The sequence below is a fragment of the Acomys russatus genome, chromosome 22 (assembly GCF_903995435.1).
Source record: "Acomys russatus chromosome 22, mAcoRus1.1, whole genome shotgun sequence".
NCBI classification, from domain to species: domain Eukaryota; kingdom Metazoa; phylum Chordata; class Mammalia; order Rodentia; family Muridae; genus Acomys; species Acomys russatus.
In genome coordinates this window covers 29,528,868-29,553,068 of record NC_067158.1, presented here as the reverse complement: position 1 = coordinate 29,553,068, position 24,201 = coordinate 29,528,868, and the positions used below count along the sequence as shown (strand labels likewise).

The window sequence follows — 24,201 nt, the reverse complement described above, 5'->3', positions numbered from 1 at the left end:
ACAACTTAAAAATAAAGCATATTCTTCACTAAACCCAAAGTATAGTTCTTTACGAATTGCAAATGACTAGGAATTTTGTCTGTGCTAAAACAAAACAAGCAAAACTACTTCCTAATCTAAAAAAAGAGACCCTCCCCGCACAAACACAGCACTCTTTATCCAGCAGTACAACCATGAAGTCACCACACAGCATCACGTAAGTCCCTAGAGAGTCCCTAGTGTTCAGGCTCCAAGTCCCCGTGGACATCTGCACGGACTCCCAGCCCCGGCTGAAATGCCATTGCCTTTGCTTGGTGTGCTGAAACACAGACAGAGGCTTTCTCAGGCTAACACCTTGGACAAGCCGCCCTCAATCCTGTCAGAGAACCCTGGAGAAAACAGAGATTGAGGGCCGCCTTGTAGCCAGCCAGTCTGTGCATTCCTCATGGCTTTCCCATTCACATCATGACATGAGGACTATCTATTTTTTTCCAATCTCCATTCCAATTATAGCTTCATTTCCTATTCCCCAAATTCACTTCTGTTATCATACTGATAAAAGTAGAGAAGTGAAAATAGAGCGTACAGAATGTAGGATAGTCTCAAAAGGTTTCCATTTCAGGAGGTAGGGGTGTGTGTGTGTGTGTGTTTGGGTTTTGCAGCAAGGGGAATTTATGGTCACAGAATACATCCTAGGCTGCTATTCTTCATGACATCATATATATGTAGAAAATTTTTAGGCTGAAAACAAAGATTCACAGTCACACTTGACATTTTCACCAACACTCTGGTAGAGACACACACTCTGGTAAGACACACACATTTGATTAATAGCCACCTTGTGACAAAATCAGCTGCTAAGGCACAGAGATAATGAGGGTGTTTTAACAACACTGATTTAAACAGAGGTGCATTTTGCAGGCTACTGTTTCTGTCATTAGAGATGGTTCATTCCTGCCTCTAAAAGAAATCACTGCAAGTATAATAATCTCGCTAAGACCCAGGAAGTGGCTCTAAAACTAAATCTACCATAAGTTATATCTTCACGGAAAATGAGCAACTGCCCCGATTTCCCATTTCACATGTATACAGATTTTCTTATACCGATTTGCTCAGCTTACGATCGACCTGTATTGAATGGCTAGAAGCAGAGTAGCATGTAACTGCTGTAGAAAATCATTCCCAATTTCCGCCCTTGCTCTCTGTAAGGCTCATGCTCAAACCAAGATAGGATCAGAATAAGGCATTTATACGAAACCATGACAGAACTTTGGCCTTGTGCTTGTGTCATTTTATGCTTTCTTCATGCACTGCACATAAACGGAACACAGCAAGCCAACTGGCATGAAGAAACTGCCAAGGAAAGAAAGCTTCTTTAGGTCAGTCTACATGTGAGTTTCAATATAAGCTACACAATAGTGGCTACCAAAAATCATGTCTTAATGCACATTATGAGCACATGGCCTCCTTATGTGACTGCTGAGGACTTTTTTTTAAATTAATTCCTTTCTCACCTCCCACTTCCCTCTTTCCTTAACTTCACCCAAAGTCACAGAATGCAGATCTTTATACACACCAACCCTGGCGCAGAGCTGGGCAGCTGCAGCTCAGAGTCTCCTGGCCTCAGCCGCATGCACTCTATTTACTAACCCTCCTGCTGCTTCAGATAAACTGGGCTCAGCCATGGAGCTTGGAGAGATGTCCTGTCTTTCTCAGAAAAGCCCTTTCCCTTTTTAAACAATTTACATGATGTTTTATGGTTCTTTTAGAAGGGAATTATAGTAAGTGGCACTCCGAGTGGGCTGTGTGAACCCACAAACCACTCCTCATAAAAACTGCTGTAATTTTCCAGGACAGGGACAATAAAATATCCTACATCAGCCAAAGCTTAATCACAGTGTGACCACAGTAACAAACACATCATTTTCATGAAAATTAAGATAAACCTGACAAAAAGATGACAAAGGCGAGTCCCACCAGAGCTCCTCCACCTTCTTTGCACGCACACACACACACACACACACACACACACACACACACACATATTCAGACTGTCCCTCCAAGTCCTAAGTGACTTAAAGGACAGGTGCAAATCTAGCACCCAGGATTTCACGTGGCCTATAGCTAAGCCTGGGCAGGAAAAGTAGTGCAGCTGTGCCCAAAAGAGCATTTTAAATAAAGTAACCTAGCTACAATTATTAGAGTCTTTCTCTCCAATCAAACTCATAAAGGGTTCTAGTGAAAATTTCAAGAGATGCAGTTCCCATTCCAGACCACTAGGGACCAATAAGTACCCTGCACTTCCCAATTCATAACTGAGTGGTGAAGAGACCCAAGAACTCATCTCCTGGGGAAGGAATAGTATATCCCCTCTTCCTTAACACACAGACTTCACTATCTGTAAAACAGTTGAGAAGAAGCAAACACTATGTAGAGACAAGTGAGGACCAAGTGAGGTGCTTAAAAGATGGCAGTGTGTGAGTCTCACAATAGAGGGTACAGTCATCACCTGCTCTGAAAAACTCGCATTCCCTTGCCCTATGTTTTGACTATTAACTTTGAAAACTGAAAAACCAACTCTTAAAGCTGTGCTTCTCTGAGGGGTGGAAGATACTGCAAACTACACAGACAGAGAAAATAAAGCCTTTCTAATACAATTCCCTTAGCTGATCACAGCAGCTTGTTGCTCAGTCAAGCGTAATACTAAAATTAGGATCTGTGAGCTAGCCAAAATATCTATAAATGAATATCATTTACAGAGTTATCTTATGATGCAGTAAGAATGGCAGAGTGAAACAGAATTTTCTACTTAAATCTGTTAATAATTACGAATTCTGGTTAGAGAGAACTATCCAAAATATTTGTGTCAGTCCTTAATAGCAAAACATTGGAAGAGATTTGGAACGAAACAGTATAAAGACTAGGGGGGAAACTATGTACATATAACCCCCTAATGATACATTTTATTGCCTTTCAGAATCTTAAGTTAAAACTGGTGGCTCTTTCTAGAGCAACAAATTATATGAATTTGTTTTTTGTACATGGCTCAAAATTCCAAGTCTTTCCAAAAGGGTGCAGTTAATCAGGGAATTTTACTTCTGGGAGAACCTGGCAGACTGAATTAAACTGTAAAGACAACACACACCAAAATTCATTTTCCATACATACATACCATATACACATATAGACAACACATACAGTGTGTGTGTATATATGTGTGTGTGTGTATATACACACACATATATATAATTCTTGGAGCAAAATACTTTTGTATTTTAGATAGTCTAGTAAGGTTTTGTTTACTAAAGAAGTCTCCCATATACTTAAGGCCCCAAATCAGAGCTTTCCAAATGCAATCTGTAGAGAAAAAAAACCAAAAAAACAAAAAACAAAAACAAAACAAAAAAAACAACAACAGCAAAACTCTGATTCCCCAAAGAAGACTGTGCAAACAATATACGGCTCCAAGATAAATAAGTGTGTCCAAGGCCCCAAAGCTCTATCCAGTGTAACCAGATAACTTTCAGGAAACTTAAGATGCTTGCATATCAAGGACTGCACAACAAAAAGGATGTCTACAATTAAAATTTGCATTACCCTAAACACAATGATGCAGAGTTTATCTAGTCATACAAAAAGATCTAAAGACTATGATATCACAAAGTGTTTCTCACTTCATATCACAGAATGAAAGTCACCCACCCATCTAACTCACATTTACTCCACCCAAACCCACTGCTCTTGCTGGACTCTGACCTTAGAGAGTGCAAGGGCAAAGCCCTCCTATGCCAGTTCACCCCATCTCTTTCATTCTGGGCAGGTTTCCTCTAGGTCCCCTCACTGGCATCTCTGGCCCCACAGCGTGGGGCATGGGCTGATCTGCATGGCTGGCTCTACAGACATATTATGAAGCCTTTACAATTGACCACACAAACACAATACCACAATGTAGGTCAGCTTGTGTGCTCAAATGCCAAAGCAAAGCTTACATGGGAGGAAACTACAGACATAAATCTGCCAGGGTAGAATTCCACCCAATGATCCTAAAATTATTTCAAGGAATCAATCTCCAAGAATGCATCATGAAATCAGAAGAGCCAGGCTAAGCTTCAAGATTGGGGGTGGGGGCAGGGAAAATGAAAGGCTTTAGAAGAGGCAGCAAAGGTCTCAGCAGTCATTATATCATGGAGAAGGCTCAAACTACAGATGAAGTTAGATACTGAAGATTGTAGAACGGGTATTTAAAATTATTAACTGATCAAAAATTTGTAGTTGTCATTAAAAAAAAATACAACTTAGCAATTCAGTTCAGAAAGAAGACTCTCCCCAGGAACATACACATCTGTTTAATATTACAAGCCAACTGTCAACATCCTAAGTGAAGTTTTAATTTAATATTTTTTCTTTCTTGATGTTTTACCTTTAATCAATGCCTCATGAGAGTATCAACTTTCTATAAGAAACTGTTAAATATAAAGAAATGTTATTGTAGCATGTTTATAAAATCATAGTTCGAGAACTTTTTATTTTTCCAAAGCCTGACCACAACTTAATTATCTGCAGGACATTCCAGGCTCACAATTGCAAGCTCCAGTTCCCAAGCAATTTTAAACAATATCTACTGTACAGGACAGAGGGTACACAAAAGACCGCAACATGCTTATATTTCCAAAAGTCAGCATTAGGCCCTTTCGACATGGTTTTTATTTTCATTAAACAATATTTGTTTCCTCACTAATCATTAAATGGTTTTCATCACCAGCGCCTTCTTTCCTTTCACATGTCAGCTGTTAGCATCAGTGTTTGTGTTCATAATAAATAAAAAAGTGACCCACCCAGTTACTGAAAAATGAACACACACGATGCCAGGCTCAGTGAGTGCTAGGGATTCAGCTACACAGTCACACCCTGAATACCACTCTACTTTAATCTAGGCTCAAAAAAGGCCAAAACATAACGGACTTGGTGCAATATTCTGTTTAACTCGGATCCCAGCTTCATGCTGTTTTAGGTTATTGTGGGCACACAGATCCAGCCAGTAGTCTAAGATGTTGACTTGGGAAAACGGAAGAGGAAGAAAAGACAGCAAGTTCGGATTCCAGACTCTGACCCGAAAAGACTCAAAACTATTTCCAGTTTCTACAGAAGCATGAGGAAAGTAGCCTGATTGCCCAATGCAGGCAACTGACGGAGCATAGCAGTTTTAGAAAAGATTCTGACGAAGGAAACTGAAAAGAAGGAGAGAAGGAAGGAGAGTAGGAAAGGAAGACAGGAAACTGTTTACTATGAAGCATGATGAACAATAAAAAATACACAAAATGTAGAAGAAACCAAAGACACACATCTAAGTTCGAGGTCAAACTTAAACCAGCAAGGGGAAAAAAACAACCCAATAAATGATCTGAAAAGCCTTCAAGGTGTTTCAGAGAAACAAATATATTTAAGTCCAAAGAAACTATTTCTATACGTAGATTGGTACACCAATGCAGAGACAGGAATGTGTATCTGCAGAGTGCCCCACACATCTACTGTCTAGGCTGAGCACTTTCAATGCCCTTTATTCATTGTAATTTCCTCAATTAAAAGCAACTTTCTTCACCCATTACCAGGAAGAAAATGGAGCTAATAAGTTACTTGACCACAGATCACTCTCTAGGGACAGAGGACTCCAGGGTCCCTGCCATTATCCTAGGCTATAAGCTACATGTTATGTGGCGGCCCCCACATACTTGCCTTCTCCAGAGCCAATGCCTCGGGCATCCTATGCTCTGATGACCTCTCAAATGTCTTTCTCTATGATTTACCCCATGCCTTTTCTTCTTCACTCTCCAAAGTCTAGTCTCTACCTATACTCATGCCACCTGGGTATTAATCCCTAGTCTTTCAGTGCATGTCTGTCTTTGCAGGTACCCAATCAATGTATCATTCAATTGTTGGCCTTGTAGCTCAGATAACAGCACAAAATGTAACCACCTCCACTCCAACCAAACCTCAATGACATCTTTAACACTGTCATCTTCTATATCTAATGGAGCTTACTTCCTGTCAGACATGTCTTGACTCTGTCTTCTCTCCCTACAGTTATTGCTTAATTCAGAACTCTACTGGGTCTCCCTAGAGTGTTACTGTGACGGCTGACCAGGTCATCATCCCTGCTGCCAGCCTGACCCACAAGAGGCAGCAGAAAGAACTTTCTAACAATATTTGACCGTGTGAGTCCCTGACAGAAATGGATGATAGTTCAGCACCGCCTTCAGGAGAAACCTGTTCCTTTCGCAATTAGGGGAATCCCTCTGTACCCTTTAGGTCAAGCTGAAAAGTCAGCTCTCCTGCATGAGAACTTCACATGCCCTCTGCCATCTGCCACTGTGGCGACAGCACTTACCACAATAGGCTTTCCTTATACACCTTAATGCTCCCTGTCCTTTCATTAGACTTGGAATTCTCAAGATTAGAGATGATCTGACTTGTGTTTGCCTGCTAGACATATAGGGAATGCTCAAATGGAAGTGCTCAGAAGTGAGAAGAGACCTGGTTCTCAGAGATACTCTCAGTTCATAGAAACTAACTATGTGTCTAACATGGAGTGAGAGGGCACAGCTTTGAATGCAACACAGCTCTTTTTGGCCACCATTATGCATGGCTCCTTCTGAGGAACTCCTCCGCAGTGCTCAGCCGCGACACCCTGAAGCTGAAGAACGGTGAGCTGAGTGGCCCGGACAGGCATGCTTGCCATCTCCTCTGGAGGCCTGAGCTTTAGGACAGGCCTTGGAGTCAACTAGCTGAGCCCCAGCAACGACAGAGGAACTCTTGTTTGGACATCACAAAGCAAGGACTTATGGGGGCCTTTAAGAGGATGCCAAAGCTAATGTTTGTATTTTTACAGTGGAATGAAAAGGTCCACGTGATGAGCATGGAGGTGTATGCCTTTAATCCCAGCACTTGGTGGGATGTCTGTGAGTTTAAAGCTAGCCTGGTCTACATAGTGAGTTCCAGAACAGCTAGAACTACATAGAAATACTCTTGTCTCAAAAACAAAAAACAAAACAAAACAAAAAAACAAAAACGAAACAAAACCCATGTGAAAAAGGAGGAGGAGTACCAATGCTGAAAGGCAGACTAAAGGGAACAAAGGAAACTCACCATGTGGTGACACTGTTAGGTCAACTGGATCCAGCCAGCCAGTAATATCGATCTATAAACTCTTTTGATCATCTAAGCTAATTTGATTTGCATTAAGGTCTTTGTAATTTGTAACCATAAGCCTCCTGATAATGTAAGTTAGTGCTTGTGAGAAAAAAATCAAGGTACATATTAGAAAAATATATACATACATATATATTATATTATATTTAATTTTTATGTACTATATAATATAGATATATATTATACACACACACATATTAACAACAAACATTGAGAGGTGAGAGCAGATCCCAGGTTAGGCCTGAGAACATTAGGGGAGAGTCGGCTAAGAACATACTCCAAATAGGAGAAAGATTTAAAGAGAAAGCCCTCCATTCCTGACAGGTCTATCAGGCCCTTGTAGAGTCACCCTTTAGTGCAATTATGAAAAGAACTAAGTTTTATGAAGAATTGGAAATAGAAGTTCTTTAACAACAACAAAAGTGGTTTTATGAGGAACAGGAAAGGCCTCAGGCTCCTCCTGGAGGCAGTCTGATGTGCTGGAGTGTGTCTAGTGAGGACAGGACTGAACTGCTCTCCAGTCTCCCAGAGAGGAGGACGACAGGAAACTGGTTTAAATTTCAGTCTCAACACCCATTGCAGGTGACAAGGACATGCTGCAGGAAGAACTTCTGAGATGGAAAGGCAAAATGAAAAAGGACTTGTGTGGCTTTTTAGAGGGGAACTTATCCCTGTGGATACAAACTATAAACAAATAATCTGGGAGAGCCCTTTATTCATCTAGTCCAGAACCATGTAATGAGACTGTACTACACGCCAGACTCGGCCAGCCTGTGGCCGTACAAGGAGGCATAAGGACCATGAGGTGTTTACATCCATCCTCTGAAAGGGAAGAGAAACATGAAGGTGGAGTCCTAACCTCACCTCTTGCATCTCCTATGGTAAATAATGCCATGCAGAATTCACACAACAGTACTCTTCCAATTTCACCTGAAAAGTTAAGCCTTGTGTGATCAACAAATAACATATAACAGTAACAAAAAAGGTGTCACAGGCCAGAAAGAGTTCCTGACTTATTAAGTAAAGCAGGCAGCAAAGGATTCAACTTCAGAAGACCAGTTTAGGTTAGAGTATGGCTTGCCTTACAAGTAAAGTCAAATTTGAGAAAGTAGAGAGAGTGACTAGTCCAGACAAGGGAAAGAGCAGCAGCCAAAGGGCCAATGCTTTTCCACGGGCTCAAGCACCAGGTGACCAGGGCCCGAACCCACACAGCCATAGTGATATAGACATGCAAGAGAAAAAAAATGTGGCTAATTCACTTCTTTTACTTCCAGATATGTGCTGAACCATGTGCTCTACGCTGTAAGGGAAGTGGGACAATGGGCCTGCCTGTCCTCTAGGCCCTGGTCACTAAGCAGACAGTAATGGCCAGGAAACAGAAAAATGAGTGAGACCAATACAAATGTGGTGACTGAGGACAGCTGATTCATTTACATGATCTACAACAATGTCAAAACATCAAACTGTAAACAGAAAAGGCTGTCTCCACAACACCCTGACCTGTGCTTCCCAACAGAGGATGCTACACCACTGGTCAGTGAACTGGTCCAGAAGCAAGCACCTGAACTCTCTCGATTGCACCAACCACTGAGCATCAAGACAGACTCTTAAACAAGAGGTGGAGTGGGGGGGGGGATCTGGTTTTGGATTAAGATGTTTCCAGACTTCACCTTCTGACACAACCGGGGCATGGTTGCAGACTTCCAATTGCTTACTCACAGAGTTGCATTAGACGCTTTCAGAAACTTCATCACCTCTCCTTCATATCTCTTTCTTCCCTTCCTACCCTTAATTTAATTTTGATTTCACTTCCTCTTGTCACTGCTTGCTTACAAATCATGGCCTGTGTCTGGAGTCAATTAGAGCTATGAAGTACCCCACCACGCCTTCATCTGGGGACTCATTTATATATGTTTTCTTTTTTCAGGAGGTAGAGCTAAAAGCTGTAGTTCCAAAAGTTTCCAATCAACCATCACATTCTATTCTTTGGAGATGTATGCTGTTTTCCAGTTAAGAAGGCGACATCAAACTATGCATTCGACAGGAATATTTCCTTTCTACCTCTGTAAAGACCAACTGTGCTTTAGGAATTTACTCGCAAAAATCAGCACTGCATGTGGATGATAAATGTTTAATGGCAATAGCATTAAAAATCTTTCTTCCATTCAAAATTAAATGTAATTTCCTTATTGCTTTAATGGAATCCCTCAGAGTTGAAGTATTTAAGTAGTCTTTTTCACATCAAGTATTCACTGTGAATGCTCTTTTAATAGTAGGTGTGTGAACTGTCCACTGACAGAATGAAAACACACTTTCACTGAAACGAAAACTGGAGAAGGCCACAGCAGCTTGATCTGGAATCTGATAATGGCTTACAGATTCCATTTCAGCTCAGATTTACAGTCAGTGTGCCATGGAGCCATTTACCACCTCTAACCTTTCAGGTCATATTTAGAAGAAAAGTATGAACTGCCACATCACTGAGAAAAAGCACACTGAAGCCGAAAATACTTGACTTTTCTTCTGCAATGCTGAGCTAGAAAGGAAGGGAGAAAAACGGAGATCAAACAAAATTCACCTTCAAAAGGAGAGACAGAGATGAATTGTCCAAAGTGCTGGTTTCCCCTTGTCACAGTCTTCCAGGGTCTCCTTGAGTGGGACCATACTGTAGCCCTGAGCATGGTATCACCCTACTAGCTAAACCCATCCTGATATATAAGATGTTTGCCATACACAGAAAAAGTTCTGGGTGGTGAACAGACACCTAATGGAATCATGGGGAGTGGATGCAAAGCTGGTACCCAAGTTCCAAACCAACTCCTCTCATTCAGCCTTCCATTATCCCACTAGAACTCCCCCCCCCCGACTCCCACCAGAAGCCAGGGAGCAAGGGTATCGTGGCATGCTACCCATTAGGATAAACATGCTCAACAAAGGAGGGGGTCTAGACAGAGTAGATCCCAGGGGCCACTTTCTTCCCAGGATAGGCCCTTAGCTTGCCGGACAGCCAATGACAGCCGCATATGGCACATCCATGGCCTTCTCATCCTCAACCTGGATAAGCTGGGCTTTGCTCAGTCTGAGCTGCCATCCTCAATGTCCACCTTGGTTGGGTCTGTCATTCATTCTAAGCTTGTCTCTCCTCTATTCATTCCCACATATGGAAAATATATGGGTCATGAAGAGACTCAATCATCACCTCTTCCCCAAACTTGCCTTTAAGCTTTACCCAGAAGTAATCTCCTGTCCCCTGAACCCCTGAAGTTCCCCAGTCATTTTACCTAATCTACAGGCACTTCGGGAGTTTACCTGAGACAACTATGACTTCCTGGCATAGTCTCTATATACCTTTGCTTACTGTAAGTTCCCATTAGACTAGAAGTCCCTGAGAATTCACCTCTTCTTTTTGCTGGGTTCTCAGGCCAAAAACATTAGCATGGCCAATCAGAGAGCCTTCATAATCACTGGCTAAAGAAATGTCTCTTTCCAGATTCCAAGAAATTGATGGTTTTCTTAATCTTATCCCAAAATACAACTAAGCAGCTTCCTTACTCCTAATGCACTTAGGATGACACTAAAGTAGCTGCTCTTTTCTGAGTGTCTAAAATGTACTGGATAGCATGCCAACAGCTTCGTGTGCAACATTCCACCCAGTCAGCAATGCTAATGCTAGTGTGGGAACCCAGCCTTCAGGATTGAGGATCTTTTACCCCAACGACTGGAGGCTCTCAGCCAAGTGTCTCCCAAGGCAAGGCCCTGAGCAGTAGTCAGCTTCCTCCTCCATATTAGGGTCCTTCCCTGGAGGAAGCTCACACTCAGTGACAAAAGATCCCTTGCTTCACGGAACAATTCTAAAAAGCCATCTCAGCCCCCCAGCATGCTCCATTATGCCTATAAACTGAGTATACGTCTTTCTCAGTGATGTCACTAACACAAGTTTTTTTCCTATTCTCCCAGAATGCATATCAACATCAATATAATCTATAAGAAATACACCATGACTAGACAATTGTTTCAAAAAAGAGCCAGCAAGGAAGAAGGAGTTTCAAGACTCCACAAAATTAGCTTGGTTCAGCAATAGTAGCTTATCCTCTTTCCCCAAACTAGTCAAGCACTTTCAAATCTTTGTGATTTATAGGACAATTATGCTCCTAAGGACAACAATTGACAATGACAGCACAGCAGGGTTCATGGGATGTCACAGAGTGCAGCTCCCTCCGTACCTAAGAGCCTACAAATGCAGCAGGCCAGCCAGGAACGGGGTGCCCTCCCATCACTCTTCACACCTCCAGTGCTTGGGGTATCAGCCCAGAAGGTGAACCTCATTTTCCTCATAGGATAGACCCTGGGCTTGCAGGACAGTCAATGACAGTTGCTATACAAGGTCAGGTAGAGTAGGTGCTCAGTGACACCAGCTATTGCTAAGGCTTATTTTTACAATGACAGCCAAGAAGCTAAGAGGTCAATGCAACATTTATGGATGATTTTCTTGGACAGGTTAAGAGACTCTGACCTGAAACTCCAGCTGAGCTATGGGGAAATTACTCCCTTTACAGAAGGCTTTTCCATGAGGTGTGTTGGCACACGCCTTTAGTCCTAGCACTTAGGAGGCAGAGGCAGGCACATTTAACACATATGTGCATACTGCTTAGCCATGACATTTTTCTAATCAAAAGCTTTTCATTCTTCCTCAATTCCTACTACAAGTAAAATCTCATCTTTTAGGCATTTCACTTCTGTTCTGCTTTCTATACAAAAGTAACGTGTGTTCATTAAAGAATTTCTGAGTGACAGAACAAGAAACAAGGTCACATACAGTCCACTACTCAAAGATCAACAGCCTAGTTGCTATGGTTCCCCCCCCCCCCCCCAGCTACCTAGTATTTCCATGCTTGGAGCATGGAGTTTTGTTCTCTGTTTTAACTGTAAGAACTTTAGGCATTGACCTTTAAGCCTAATGTGACAGTGAAGGAGTCCTTCCTGTCCCGAAACACTCTTTATTTAGCACACCATGTTTGCCCCTATGCTCTATCATCAGGACCAGCATCATTAATGTCATTAAGATGCTGTTACTTCACAAACTCCAAAAGACCCCTCCACCTCTAGGTATACCAATAATCATTTCCCATTTTCTTCTGTTTTGTTTTCATAACTAAATTTCTAGTCCATTCATAATGTATGTACACTAAGAGATGTAAGAATGATTCACATGTCTCCTTTGAAAGCATAGGTAACTCAGAAGCACACAGTTCTAGGCCTAAAGGCATCACATCGGCATGCATCCCTTAGGGGAGAGCTCAGGCGTGCTTTGTGCCTGAGAAGGCCAGCACCCTGCTCTGGCAGCACAAACAAACCTTTCTGCTATTTTTGAAAAGGTCAATTACCTGTCCTCACATCTGTCTTCCTAGACAAATTTTGCAACTACTTTCTTGGTCCTCACAGAAAAATTGTTAGAATTCTGATGAAAACTGCTTCCAACTTACAAGCTAATTTAGACTGCCAAATCCCTCTGCAACACTTGCTCTTCCCTCCCAGGTTCACAGTGTGCTTCTGTATACTCAGGTCTTCTAACCCCTACCCAACTGAGCCATTTCCATTTCTTTTCAAGGTTCTTACTAAGAATTCTTTTTTGCTTTGGCTGTACATGATTCTGAACTATTTTAACTGCCCATTCCATAGATTCAGGATCACCTGCAGCATCTGTCCATTCTCACGATCAGGCCACAAACCCCACCCCACACACTCCCACTTCACATCACAGCAGTGGCTACAACCTGTCTCTGCAGCACCCATTGTTACACTGGTCACCCAGCTCACTGTACGTGGTCTTTATGGCTCCACTAAACAGAACTTACTATGGCCTAGGCAGCATCAAACTTGTGGCAATCCTCCTGCCACAGCCTAAAGAGAGCTGGAATGTGGGCTTGAGTGACCATGCCTAGATACTAGTTACCACCTTTTCCATATTCTGTCATAGTATGTTCTAATGTAACTTCACGCTTTCAAGTGATCCAGTAGTCATTTCTTATCAATATTAGGACATGAAAACTTTTTATTTGAGAAAAAAATTAAATATAAAACAAACTAAATTTCTACCTGTTTTCTTTTAAGAAGTTAGGATAAATCTGAAACAAAATTAGTTTTAAAAAAAACATTCTATTTGTTTAAAATAGTGACAAGCTGGAAGCAGTTAGTCTCACAAACAGATATATTCAAGTGAATCAGTTATGAGATACTTCTAATAGGCACGCAGGCGAATAAATCAGTGATATACAACAATACAGAATGACAGAAAAAATGCTGGCTAACAGTGAAATAGAGGAAATAGAGAAACGGAAAAAAATGGGAGTGTGGGAATAGGTCATAAAGTTAGTATAGGAGAATTTTATATTCATTTAAGAGAGTCTAGAAAATTATACACCAAAATTGTAACAGCAGCTATTCTTTTTCTTTTCTATTCTGTTTAATGACCACCTTTATGATCAGATTTTAACACAACCAATTTCAATTATGTATGCTATGATAGTAGTTCACTAGGAAAGTACATGCCATTATTAAACTCATTTTTAAAAGACTTGCAAAATGCCAACTTTGAAAAAAACATTTTTTAAAAATCTGGATAAAAAATTCTAAGCATACAAGGACTCAGGGAAAATGTCTCAAAGCAATGAGCAGTTGTCATCAAGAGGAATGCTAAAACACACCCTAGGAATTTCAGGACAGAAACTGAACAGACACGGGACTACCCTACTGCAAAGGCTCCCAAGGCCCACCTACTCACAACCTCTCACTAGGAACAACAGACGCAGGGAGCAGGGTCTTCAGGGCCATACGGCTCCTTACTGCCTAGGCCCAAAAGGACTTCTAACTGCAAACACACACTTTTAATGCCTTGCTCAGTTCTCCTGTGTCACCATGCCCTGTGGCACGTCTTTTCCACTTAGACCACAGAAATCAAAGCTGGAGAAGAGGCCTCTGAAAAAGCAGAGGATCACTGTAGTATCTTTCCTATCACTGACACTAAGTAAGTAGAAACAGTTTGTGAAATGAAGAAAAAACTGGCTGAGTGAGCCCATCCTGTGAGTCCCAGGATGAGAATATTTTTTTACAAACAGGCATAGGCTACACCACAATATGTAGGAAGTAGCACATGCTAGGATCTCCAAACTTAAATATGTTGAAAGCTCGGGAAAAAACAAAAACAAAAACCACTCAGCATTTAACATTTCAACTGGAGCCGGTCGTGGTGGCGCACAACTTTAATACCAGCACTCGGGAGGCAGAGGCAGGTTGACTGCTGTGAGTTCGGGGCCAGCCTGGTCTACAAAGCGAGTCCAGGACAGCTAAGGCTAACACCGAGAGACCCTGTCTTGAAAAAAAAAAAAAAATCCCGAAAACAAAAACAAAAAAACATTTCAACTGTGTTGCAAGCTTCCTGTGTCTAAGTGACTGGGTTCATTCAACAAGTCCATCCCTCATTCCTCAACTTTATGCACTAAGAGGAATTTTCAAGGAGCCTCTTTTTAAGATAATTTTATTTATTGATTTATTTATTTAGTGGAGTTCTGTTGTTTGTTTGTTTGTTTGTTTGTTTGAGACAGGGTCTTAGGCCTTGGCTGGCCTGGAGCTGTCTATATAGACCAGGCTGGTGTTGATCTAAGAGATCCACTTGTCTCTGCCTTTTGAGGGCTAGGATTAAAGTTGTGAGCCATCATGCCTGACCTAATGTGCTTTAATTGAAAGGAGTTCACATTGTAAGAGTGACTGCCACTTGCAGGCCGCATGGGTCTTTCGCCCACCAGAGGGAGCCCAAATGGATTTCTACGTAACAAGACACCTCAAGCATCAAGTTCACGTGAACCCTAAAGCCACACTATCAGCATTACACATTCAACATCATAGTTCTAACCCGTAAAAATAAACACTTAAAAAATAAATAAATAAACACTACCTGAGATAAACCAAAGACCTTAACAGACCTCCTGCCTACAGAAGACCCTCAAAAATAACCAGTTTTTGAGTGTGCAGGCTCTCCTGGCTGTATGTTACAGCACTCGCAATAAAGCAGCCCCCTGGCACAGTCACTCTCCCAGTGATACAGGAGAAAGGTTTCAAAATCCCTATGTACACGAAATCCACAGAAGCTTAGCCCCTTACATAAAATGGCGTAAGATTTAACATCCGACACACTTTAGATGCTCATGACATACAGCTCCCTGCTAGGTCAATACTTGTTAGAGTGATAACTCAGGGAAAGCTGACAAGAAGAAATATAAGTGCATGTTCAGCACATAAATAGTTTTTAATTTTCAACACATAGTCGAATGAATGCACAGCTTCTGTAAGAGAACCCTAAGAAGTGGAGGGCCAACTGTATTCTGACTATAAATGGGCACAAGGCTGGCTGGTATCTGCTCCAACAGACAAGGTTCTATTTGCAGTGTATACACAAATCTGGCTTTTGATCCTCCAAGATGAAATCAGGTCCTAGATAGGAAAAATTTTACCAAAATTGTCATTGAGGGAGGGAGAAAAGGCATGATGAACTGCTGCTGCTCTGCAAGGTAACAGGGGAAGAAAGAGAGACCTTTGCACTCCAGACTGTTCTTAGCATGCTGAAGTCTAATCAACTCACTGACCACAGAGGCATGAGCACACCCATTACTACCCAACAATGAGCAAATGGGGCTCCTAAGCCTTAGTCCCTAGCTGCACCCCAGACAGGCAGACTGGCCGTAAGGAGCAGCCCAGGGTGCTCTGGATTTGCAAGACTGGTCTTAGGTTGAGCTGTTAGCTGGACACACGTAGTATCTATCTAATACTCATTAGTTTCCGAGAGCTAAGCATGGCAAAGTTGGAGGACCCTCTTTGGATCCTGCCTGCAATGTCCAATCCAGGTTTGCCAGGAAACACTACCACCAAGAGACTTCTACCACTAAGCCTCCAAACCCTGTGGCTCTTGGATCTATTCTCTCTGTGTGGAATTAAGAAGACATGAGTGGCTGACACCTTCTCTCAGATTTGAGGGAGTGCTAAGGTATTAATTTTTTGCCCAAAAACCTAGGCTGTTCTCTTGCTCTCCCCTACTCCCTCCCCTTCTCCTTCTTTTCCTCCCTCTACCTCACTAACTGATTATGAAGTGTGCATCCAAAACCATACTAAACACAGATGAGTATCCCTATATTACTCTCATCTCACTGAAAACAAAATACTTGACAACAGCACTTAGAGAAGAAAAACTTATTTCAACTTATAGTCTGAGAGGGTGCTGACCATCAGTGAAGAAGACTTGATGGTGGGGCAGCTAGCTCCTGTATAAAGCTGCCTGCGTCCATCTTGGTGGATAAAGAAGCAACAGGCTGAGGCCAGAACCAGGAAAGGGATAAATCCACAAGGCTTGCCCTCCACTGACCCACTTCCTCCAACTAAGCTTGACCTCCTAAAGGTTGCACAACCTCTCCAAATAGTACCACCAATTGTGGACCAAGTTTTCACAGCCATGAGCCTGTGGGAGGAAGGAAACATTTCACATCAAAACCAAAACAAATTCATAATCAACAAACTGGAAACAGAGAAGACAAAAAGTGTGGCAACAAGGAACAGTTTCTGAATGTGAAATGGCCAAAACTTGACTCAAAGTCAAACCCATAATGAAGAGCTCTGGCAGGATTCACCCAACCCCATAACAATGTGTGATGTCATTGTAGCCTTGGTTCTAAACACACAGCACTATGCATGCTGTCACATCACGTGATGCCAGCCAGCACTGTCTGAAACACCATGGCTTAGAGGCAAGGCTATTGTACGTTATAAACTGCAGTGATTCTACAAAGAAAAAAAAAATTTTTTTTTTATCCTACAGGAGCGATGGTTTCAAAGAAAACAGACTTCTAATGCCGTGACTGCTCAGTATGGAAGTATTAGATTAGTGTATCTTTGGAATATATCTTGTTAGAGTGTTTGTTTTTTGTAAATCCTGTTTAAATTACCAAATTGAGTTTCATTTAAAAAAAGAATCATTCAATAAATTTTGGCTTCAGGTTAGGATACAATTACCAACAACTGCTGAAACTGCCCAAAGCATACTTTTCTCTGCTGTTTTTTCTTTTCTTTTCTTTTCTTTTTTTTTTTTTTTTTTGTACTATACATTTATATAAAGCAGCATTTTCCGCACTGACAATTTAAAAAACAAAATATTAACTCTGAGAAATGCTGAAAATATTCAAGATCTTTCAGTATCACATACTCAACCAAGAGTTCATTCTTTCTGCAAAAATAAACAGTCATCTTAGTACAAAAACTTGCTTTCATTTCCAGTAAGTGATAAAGCATTATGTATTCCAAAGAACTATTTTACATAAATGTACGATTATCAGTGAAAATTTTATCTTCTGTGCCTAATTTATAATCTACACATCTGAGACTACGTAAAGATTTCTGGGCAGAAAGGGGTCACAGGGCTGCAGTGACGGCTCAGTGGTTAAGAGAACTTGCTGCACAGTTGTGAAATGGAGTCTGGATCCCAGCACCCCTGTCACAAACTGCGTATCACATGTATGCCTGTGACCCAGCTCCAGGGAAAGCAGAGAGAGGAGGATCCTGGGGCTTCCTGGCTTCCAGCCTGGCTGAGAAAACACAAGCCCCAAGTTCAGAGAGAGCCTCTGCCTCAAGGGAATAGGCAATGATAAAGGAAACACCTCATCCCATCTTCTGGCCTCCACGTGCACACATGCATGCACTATTTTTTGTTTGTTTGTTGGTTGGTTTTTAGAGAGGAGTTACAGGTTTAAAAAGCCCTGTGAGCCCAAAAGCTGGCAAACATTTGTCGGGGAGGCCTGGCAGCAAACACTTACAGCTCTACAGGCTTTTGTAGCCTATAGCACTGTTGCTGTAGCATGAAATTCTAAGACTGTTTGAAGGAAATTAACAGTGATCACTTCATTAACAACAGACAGCAGGCTGGACCTGGCCTGCAGACCCAACTCTGCGCCCACACCTATGCAATCCAGAACATCCTCACGCCTAGAGACCCACTCCACCATTCAGGCCTCCTCCAATAAGTGGCCCTTCTCATCCTTGCCTTGCCTCTGCTCTGCTCACCCTGCTGTGCCTCACTGACAGCTCACACACTTCCCTGCACACTGCTCCCCCTTCCTAAGTTTGGTATGATGGTTCTCCGCCTTGACAACCCAATTAAATCACTACTTTCTCTCTGAGCTTTCCACTAATTTTCCCCCTTTATCTGTATTTTTGAAGTCCTTTGTGCCCACACAATGCCTGATAAACATCAGGTGCTCTCAGGTAATGGAATAAACCAATTACTGAAAAACAAAATTTCAAAAGCTGTAGCTCTCCTAAGTCCTAGGCAAAATCCAGAAGGGCAATCCACAAAAAGCTCATAACTGACATCAAGAGAGTCTTTGGCACTGAGCTCTACATAAGGAAACACCAGTTGTTGTACAAGGACACAGCAATGTGAAGGTAAAAGGCCATTCAGTGGGTCCCTGGGCCCTCTGGTTGGTTCCTAAAAGCCCTGAAGGAGAAGGGGGAAAGGCGAAGAGAAGGCTGGCTAATGAGTACCTCTTTCTTGCACGCCTTTCCTACCCCAGCTTTTATACCCAGCCATTCCTTATTTTGTTTGCAAAACCATTTCTGCCCTATACTTTTTAAATCAGTATGATTCAACACACTCTTGCTCTGCTCCCAGCTGCCTTATTGGCTACTCAGTTTTTCTCTGCTCCTGGAGTCTGGCCCCATCTCCTGCCTCCTCTGCCTCTCTCTGGCTCTTTGCACCTGCTGCCAGATGCTGCTTCTGAAATGTGTTACCTCACTGAAATCCCATTCAACTAGGATTACAGCCAATTTCTGGGTACAATTTATTTACAGCTCCTCCAGATAACAATCCAGGTGGTTCCAGCTCACTTACTAGGCCCTAATATTGGGACCCCTGAAAGGGAAATCAAAGAGGACTTAAGGATTTGATGCTGGAGAGTTACACTTGTCAGTCACCCCCAAGTTGCACTGTGTCTGCTTCTCCTTAAGAGAAGGCCTGAGCCTCATTAATAAAACTAAAGCTGCTATTTATAACAGATGCTGGGTAAAGAATAAATAGGCATCTGAAACAGTCAAGAGTCCTATTAGAACTGCAACTTTTTAGAACTGGAAGGAGGCCTGGTGAGCCCCAAAAGTGAAAGGAAGGAGAAACAGTCAGTTAGTACTTACTAATTCAAGAGATACACACTGAGAACCTATATTCCTGCACTGCTCTAGAAGCTATGGATTCAGTACAGTCTCTTTCCTAGGGAGCACACAGTCACTAAGATAACTAAGTAAACTAACTATACCCAATGTGTTAGCAACAGAAACAAACATTACCAGGAAGAGGAAAAGGTTGCCACTGTGTACAAAGCAGCGAAGGATGGCCTGGCTTAGGAACAGCTGAGCCACAGGAAGTCAACAGAGATCACTCCGTGTGGATTCTGAGAGGAATGTTTCCTGTAAAGGAAACTACAGATGCAAAGAGCCTGGGCTATGAAGGTGTCTGGTGCACGAGAGAACAAGGACAATAACAGGGTGGCAGCGAGCGCCGAGTGCAGGAAGAACATGTTAGAAGCGACAACAGGGAAATGCTGAGCCCAAATTGCCTGCTTTGGGGCCACTCTAAGAACTTTATGGGGCTACAGGATGGCTTGGTAGTTACAGGCACATCGTGTTCTTTCAGAGGACCTGAGTTTGGTTCCCAGCACCCACACCAGGCAGCTCACAGCCACCTGTAACTCCAGACCTGAGGATCTAACATCCCCTTCTGGCCTCCTTAGGTAGACAGAGACAGACAGACACACAGACACACACTAAAATAAGTATTTCTTGTTTGGTTTGTTTGTTTGAGAAAGGGTTTCTCTGTGTAGCGCTGGATGTTTTGTAACTCACTTTGTAGACTAGACTGACCTCAAACTTTGAGATCCACCTGCCTCTGCCTTCCCAAGTGCTGGGATTAAAGGCATGTGCCACAACTGACTAAAAAACAAAAAAACAAAACAAAACAACAACAAACACCAATGACTTTGGATTTCAGCCAAACCCTGAAGCTAGTGAACTCCTAAGGATGACTAGATGAACAATAAACTAACCAATAAATTCAACTCTCACAAATCCAAGATATAAGAAAGAACAACATCTCATTATTTGCCTCACCTGAGGGGGAAAGTCTCAACAACTCGGAATCATTATAACCTTACTTGGAATCAAAACATCTGTGATTTAAGAGAAGTTCCCCTGGCTAGCTAGTCTAAGCTCTCAGTCTTGCTAATGTGGTAACTGGGCCTGAGAGGTTGTGGTGACTTCCTGGCAGGCCTAGCACTAAGCAGTTTCCTGGCTTCTTGTTCTGTGCTACTCAGGAGCCCCTGCTGCTCTGGATTGGCAGCTGGGCTGCTCACCTGGCTCCGGGTACCTGTGTGGTAGCTCCCTTGGTCTCCGAAACCTCTATAAATTAGTGAGGAAGAGTAGCCTCCACCACATGGCACCTCCAGGGCCAGCCCATCCCCAAGTCATTCAAGACCACAGGTGGGTAAGATGGAAGCACCTATCATCCTGAGGTTCTTACATGAAAATAGTCGAGAACGCATTTCCAGCACTTGGGGAGCAGTCCACCTGATAACAGGGCTCTCTCCTCACACGGCTGCTAGCTTAACTGAGCTTCTTAACTACCGTTCCCAAATCTTCTATTCCCGAGGACTGAAAATCTGTGCAGCATTAATAAATCATCAATTTCAGGAAGGGCCCTTCTTACGCAAAAACTGTGATGTCCACACACTATGTCACAGCAACCTAGGCAACAGTTTGGCCAGACTCAGAGTGGAGCTGTGAGGACACCTTACTTTCCCTTCCTCTCACTTCAACCCGAGACAGGACTCTCCCACGTGATACACAGTATGCTAAGACATGTGACATATAATATATATGACAGATCCAACTGAGTTTTTAAAGTTTGTTTTGGATAAAAAGGGACCATTTTATAGTTAAATAAACCTTGCTTGATAGCGTAAGTCTTCTTAATAGTTAACATGGTTAGGATAACATGTGAGGCTTAAAATTTAGGTTCCCTTTCAATGCTTTGGACGTGTGTGTGTGTGTGTGTGTGTGTGTGTGTGTGTGTGTGTGGTGTGTTTCTTAAAAATAATGAAAGACAGACTGTACATGCCTCTAGTGCTACAAAAATAACACCTACTCTTGTGTCATAGATACAAAGAAATACAATGCAAATTATTATCGCTCTTATTTTTCCTGTTTAGTAGAAACAGTCACTAACCACCCAGTCATCCATTTACTAAGCAATGTTGTTGGTCACGTTATGCAACACTGTTCCTGCCCTTATGAAGAAGAATCCTACTTTGAAGACAACGAAAGCCCGGCTGTGTTCAGGGAGCAGAAAGCAGTTTAGAGGACAGTAACAACAATGCATTTTTGTTTATACGTGTTGCGGCTCTGAAAGGAAAGGCTTCCCCTACCTTTTACCCTACACTGGTGATATCCTAAACCAGTTCAGGAGGTACTCGGTCCTACCTACTACGGGTGGCGAGGGTAACAGAGAGTTCAGCTGAGCGTGGATTTTAAACCCTATGCGCAAGAGGAGGCCCAAAAAAGTACAAGAAAGGGGCAAAGGTAGAGTGGTGAGCTTTGCGACAGGAAGCAAAGGACTGGGGGAACTTTTCCCTGGCACTCAAGTCAGCAATGACGGCGAACTCATTGCCTATAGGGTTAGCCTGATTTCAAGAATATCCAAGCACCTCTACAAGTCTTGCTTCCTACAGTGCCAGAATACGCATCCCCCTCCTCTCGAAAATAAACCTGTCGCCAACCCCAGCCAGCTGTCGGCTCCGTGAGACCTACTCTTCTGTTTCGTAAGTTCTCTTCACTGAGCTTATGAGGCAGGGTCGAATTTTGGGTCCAGGGACCTGAGTGCGGATCCGCCCCCAAATCCCGCTGGCCGTTCCCATAGCAACCAGCTTACCACTTCGCGGGCCCGGCTGGAGAAGTCTCCCTTAGGCCGAGGGCTTCGGCGGAACAGTTCGTCCCGGCTGCCATCGGCCCCGCCACCAACCGCCACTCCCAATGCCTTGTTCCGCGTCTTCACTGTCTTGACACTAGCCCGGAAGAGCAGTGTGATGTCCACCGCCATAGCGACCCGCACCGCGGCCTGAAGCCGGTCGGCACACGTCAGCAGCCGGCGACCCCGGCAAGAACCCGGTCGCTGAGGGACGTTCCGATTTCGCACGCCTCCGCCCGGGAACTGTGGTCAGAGAAGAAAGGTTCCGCGGTCCTCCCGTGTACCGCAGCTAGTGGAGAAAAGTTCCGACTTCAGCCAAGCGCGGGGACTCTCCACTCCAGATAGGGACAGGCATCGGCACCAATTTCTCCTCAGCCACTCAGAAATTTCTCAGTGCTTCTAGACCTGAGCTACAGGAACGAAAGCATCGGGAAGCCAGAAAGATCTCTCTCTTATGCTTCTTTAGGAAGCAATCAGACGGTTAGGTTGACAGGTGGGAGGCTTAACATCTTTGATCTTTGTCTAAAGATCCCCTTGAGCAGCAAAGAACAGTGATCATCTGGGTGCAGGAGCTAGGACAGGGTTAGTATACAGAGCTAGAGGCCAGAAGCTTTTCTGCTCCAAGCTTCAGCCACGTAAAATGAAGCCAGGGCGCCTTCCTTGGAATGCTCAGAGAATTAGAATGTGCATATAAAACGTCTTCGTGTCGTTTGGCTCTTATTATGTGGACAATAGATGTTGCCATTGTCTGCTTACATGCGATGCCGAAGAAGCTTAGAGCAGACATCCCTGAGTAGAACTGTGGAGAGTTTGGAGGAACTTACCAGAGTCAGACAAAAGGAAGCAGACTGACCTTGATGCTCCTGAGTTATGTTCACCCTCAATGAGTAGTTCTGAAAAGTGCTCTCTTGAATCATAGTTATCATAGAAAAAGAAGGAAGGGAAGAGGAAGGGAATCACTGCCTTAACTCAAGTCAACCAATACAATTTTTCTGAAAGCTTGGTTTACAGTTCTTTTTCATTTTGTATACACCTTTAATTAAAATACAAGTACAACACTTTGCCTCCTTCCATTTTCTCCCTCCAGCTCGCTCAAATACCCTCCCTCCAACTCCTTCCACATCCCGAGACTCAGTCTCAAATTGATAGCCTCTTCTTCCTGAGTTACCATTGTTACATATGTAAGTACCCATGGATATGCAAGCACAATCTGCTGGATCTGGTTATACGTATAGGGTTTCAGGGATAACCACTTTGTATTGGAAAACCAATGAGTGGGTTCATCATCCCTGGGATAAGCTGGCTCTCCCTCTCTCGGCGTCACAGTGGCCAGATGTCCAGGAGTATGACCCCATGGTTTAGTTTTAACTCAGTATCAACTTTTCTGGGTTTCGTTTTCCTTACACAAGAAGCCCAACTCTGATGTATGTTTTTTAAAAATCCGGCTTTTAACAATCAGCAAGATGAAAAGCTGGCTTCATAATAGCCCTAAGATCACGTTTGCCTTTACACTTTGCGCGTTCTAACCAATTGTATGGTTGGGTTTTCCAGAGACACTGAGCTTCCAATGGGCTAAATGCAGAGCAGCTGTCTTCCATTAAGCCAGACTTCCACGAGAATTACAAAAATGCAAGTGCCAACTCTTCTTACCGAGTCCTCTATTGTTTTAAAAACTATTTTCCTATGAAGATGTTTATATTAATATGTGATAGATGTACCCTGATTATTTTAGGCAGATAAATATTTCTAAGTTGCCCTTTTTATTTTAATATAGTAACTATCAATGGATAAAATCTATGCAAACAAACGTACTGAAGGCCCTGCATAATTTTGTGGGAATATAAAAGTTTTTCTGACATCAAATATTTGAGAACCACAGTATTAAAGACATGTTTAGAATAAATATATGTCAAGGAAGTATACATGTAACAGAAAAGAAGTAAACGATTGTTTAACATCAAGAGTCTATC

General features: G+C 42.7%; 1 protein-coding gene across 1 annotated transcript in view; it reads right to left on the bottom strand.

Moving 5' to 3' along the window:
- Positions 1-22,464, bottom strand: part of Stx18 (syntaxin 18) — a 90,329-nt gene extending 67,865 nt beyond the window's left edge. The window contains exon 1 of the mRNA XM_051165288.1: positions 22,196-22,464. Within this exon, the coding sequence (XP_051021245.1) occupies positions 22,196-22,363 (168 nt within the window). The 5' untranslated portion in view covers positions 22,364-22,464. The remainder of the gene's footprint in view (positions 1-22,195) is intronic.
- Positions 22,465-24,201: the final 1,737 nt, after the last annotated feature.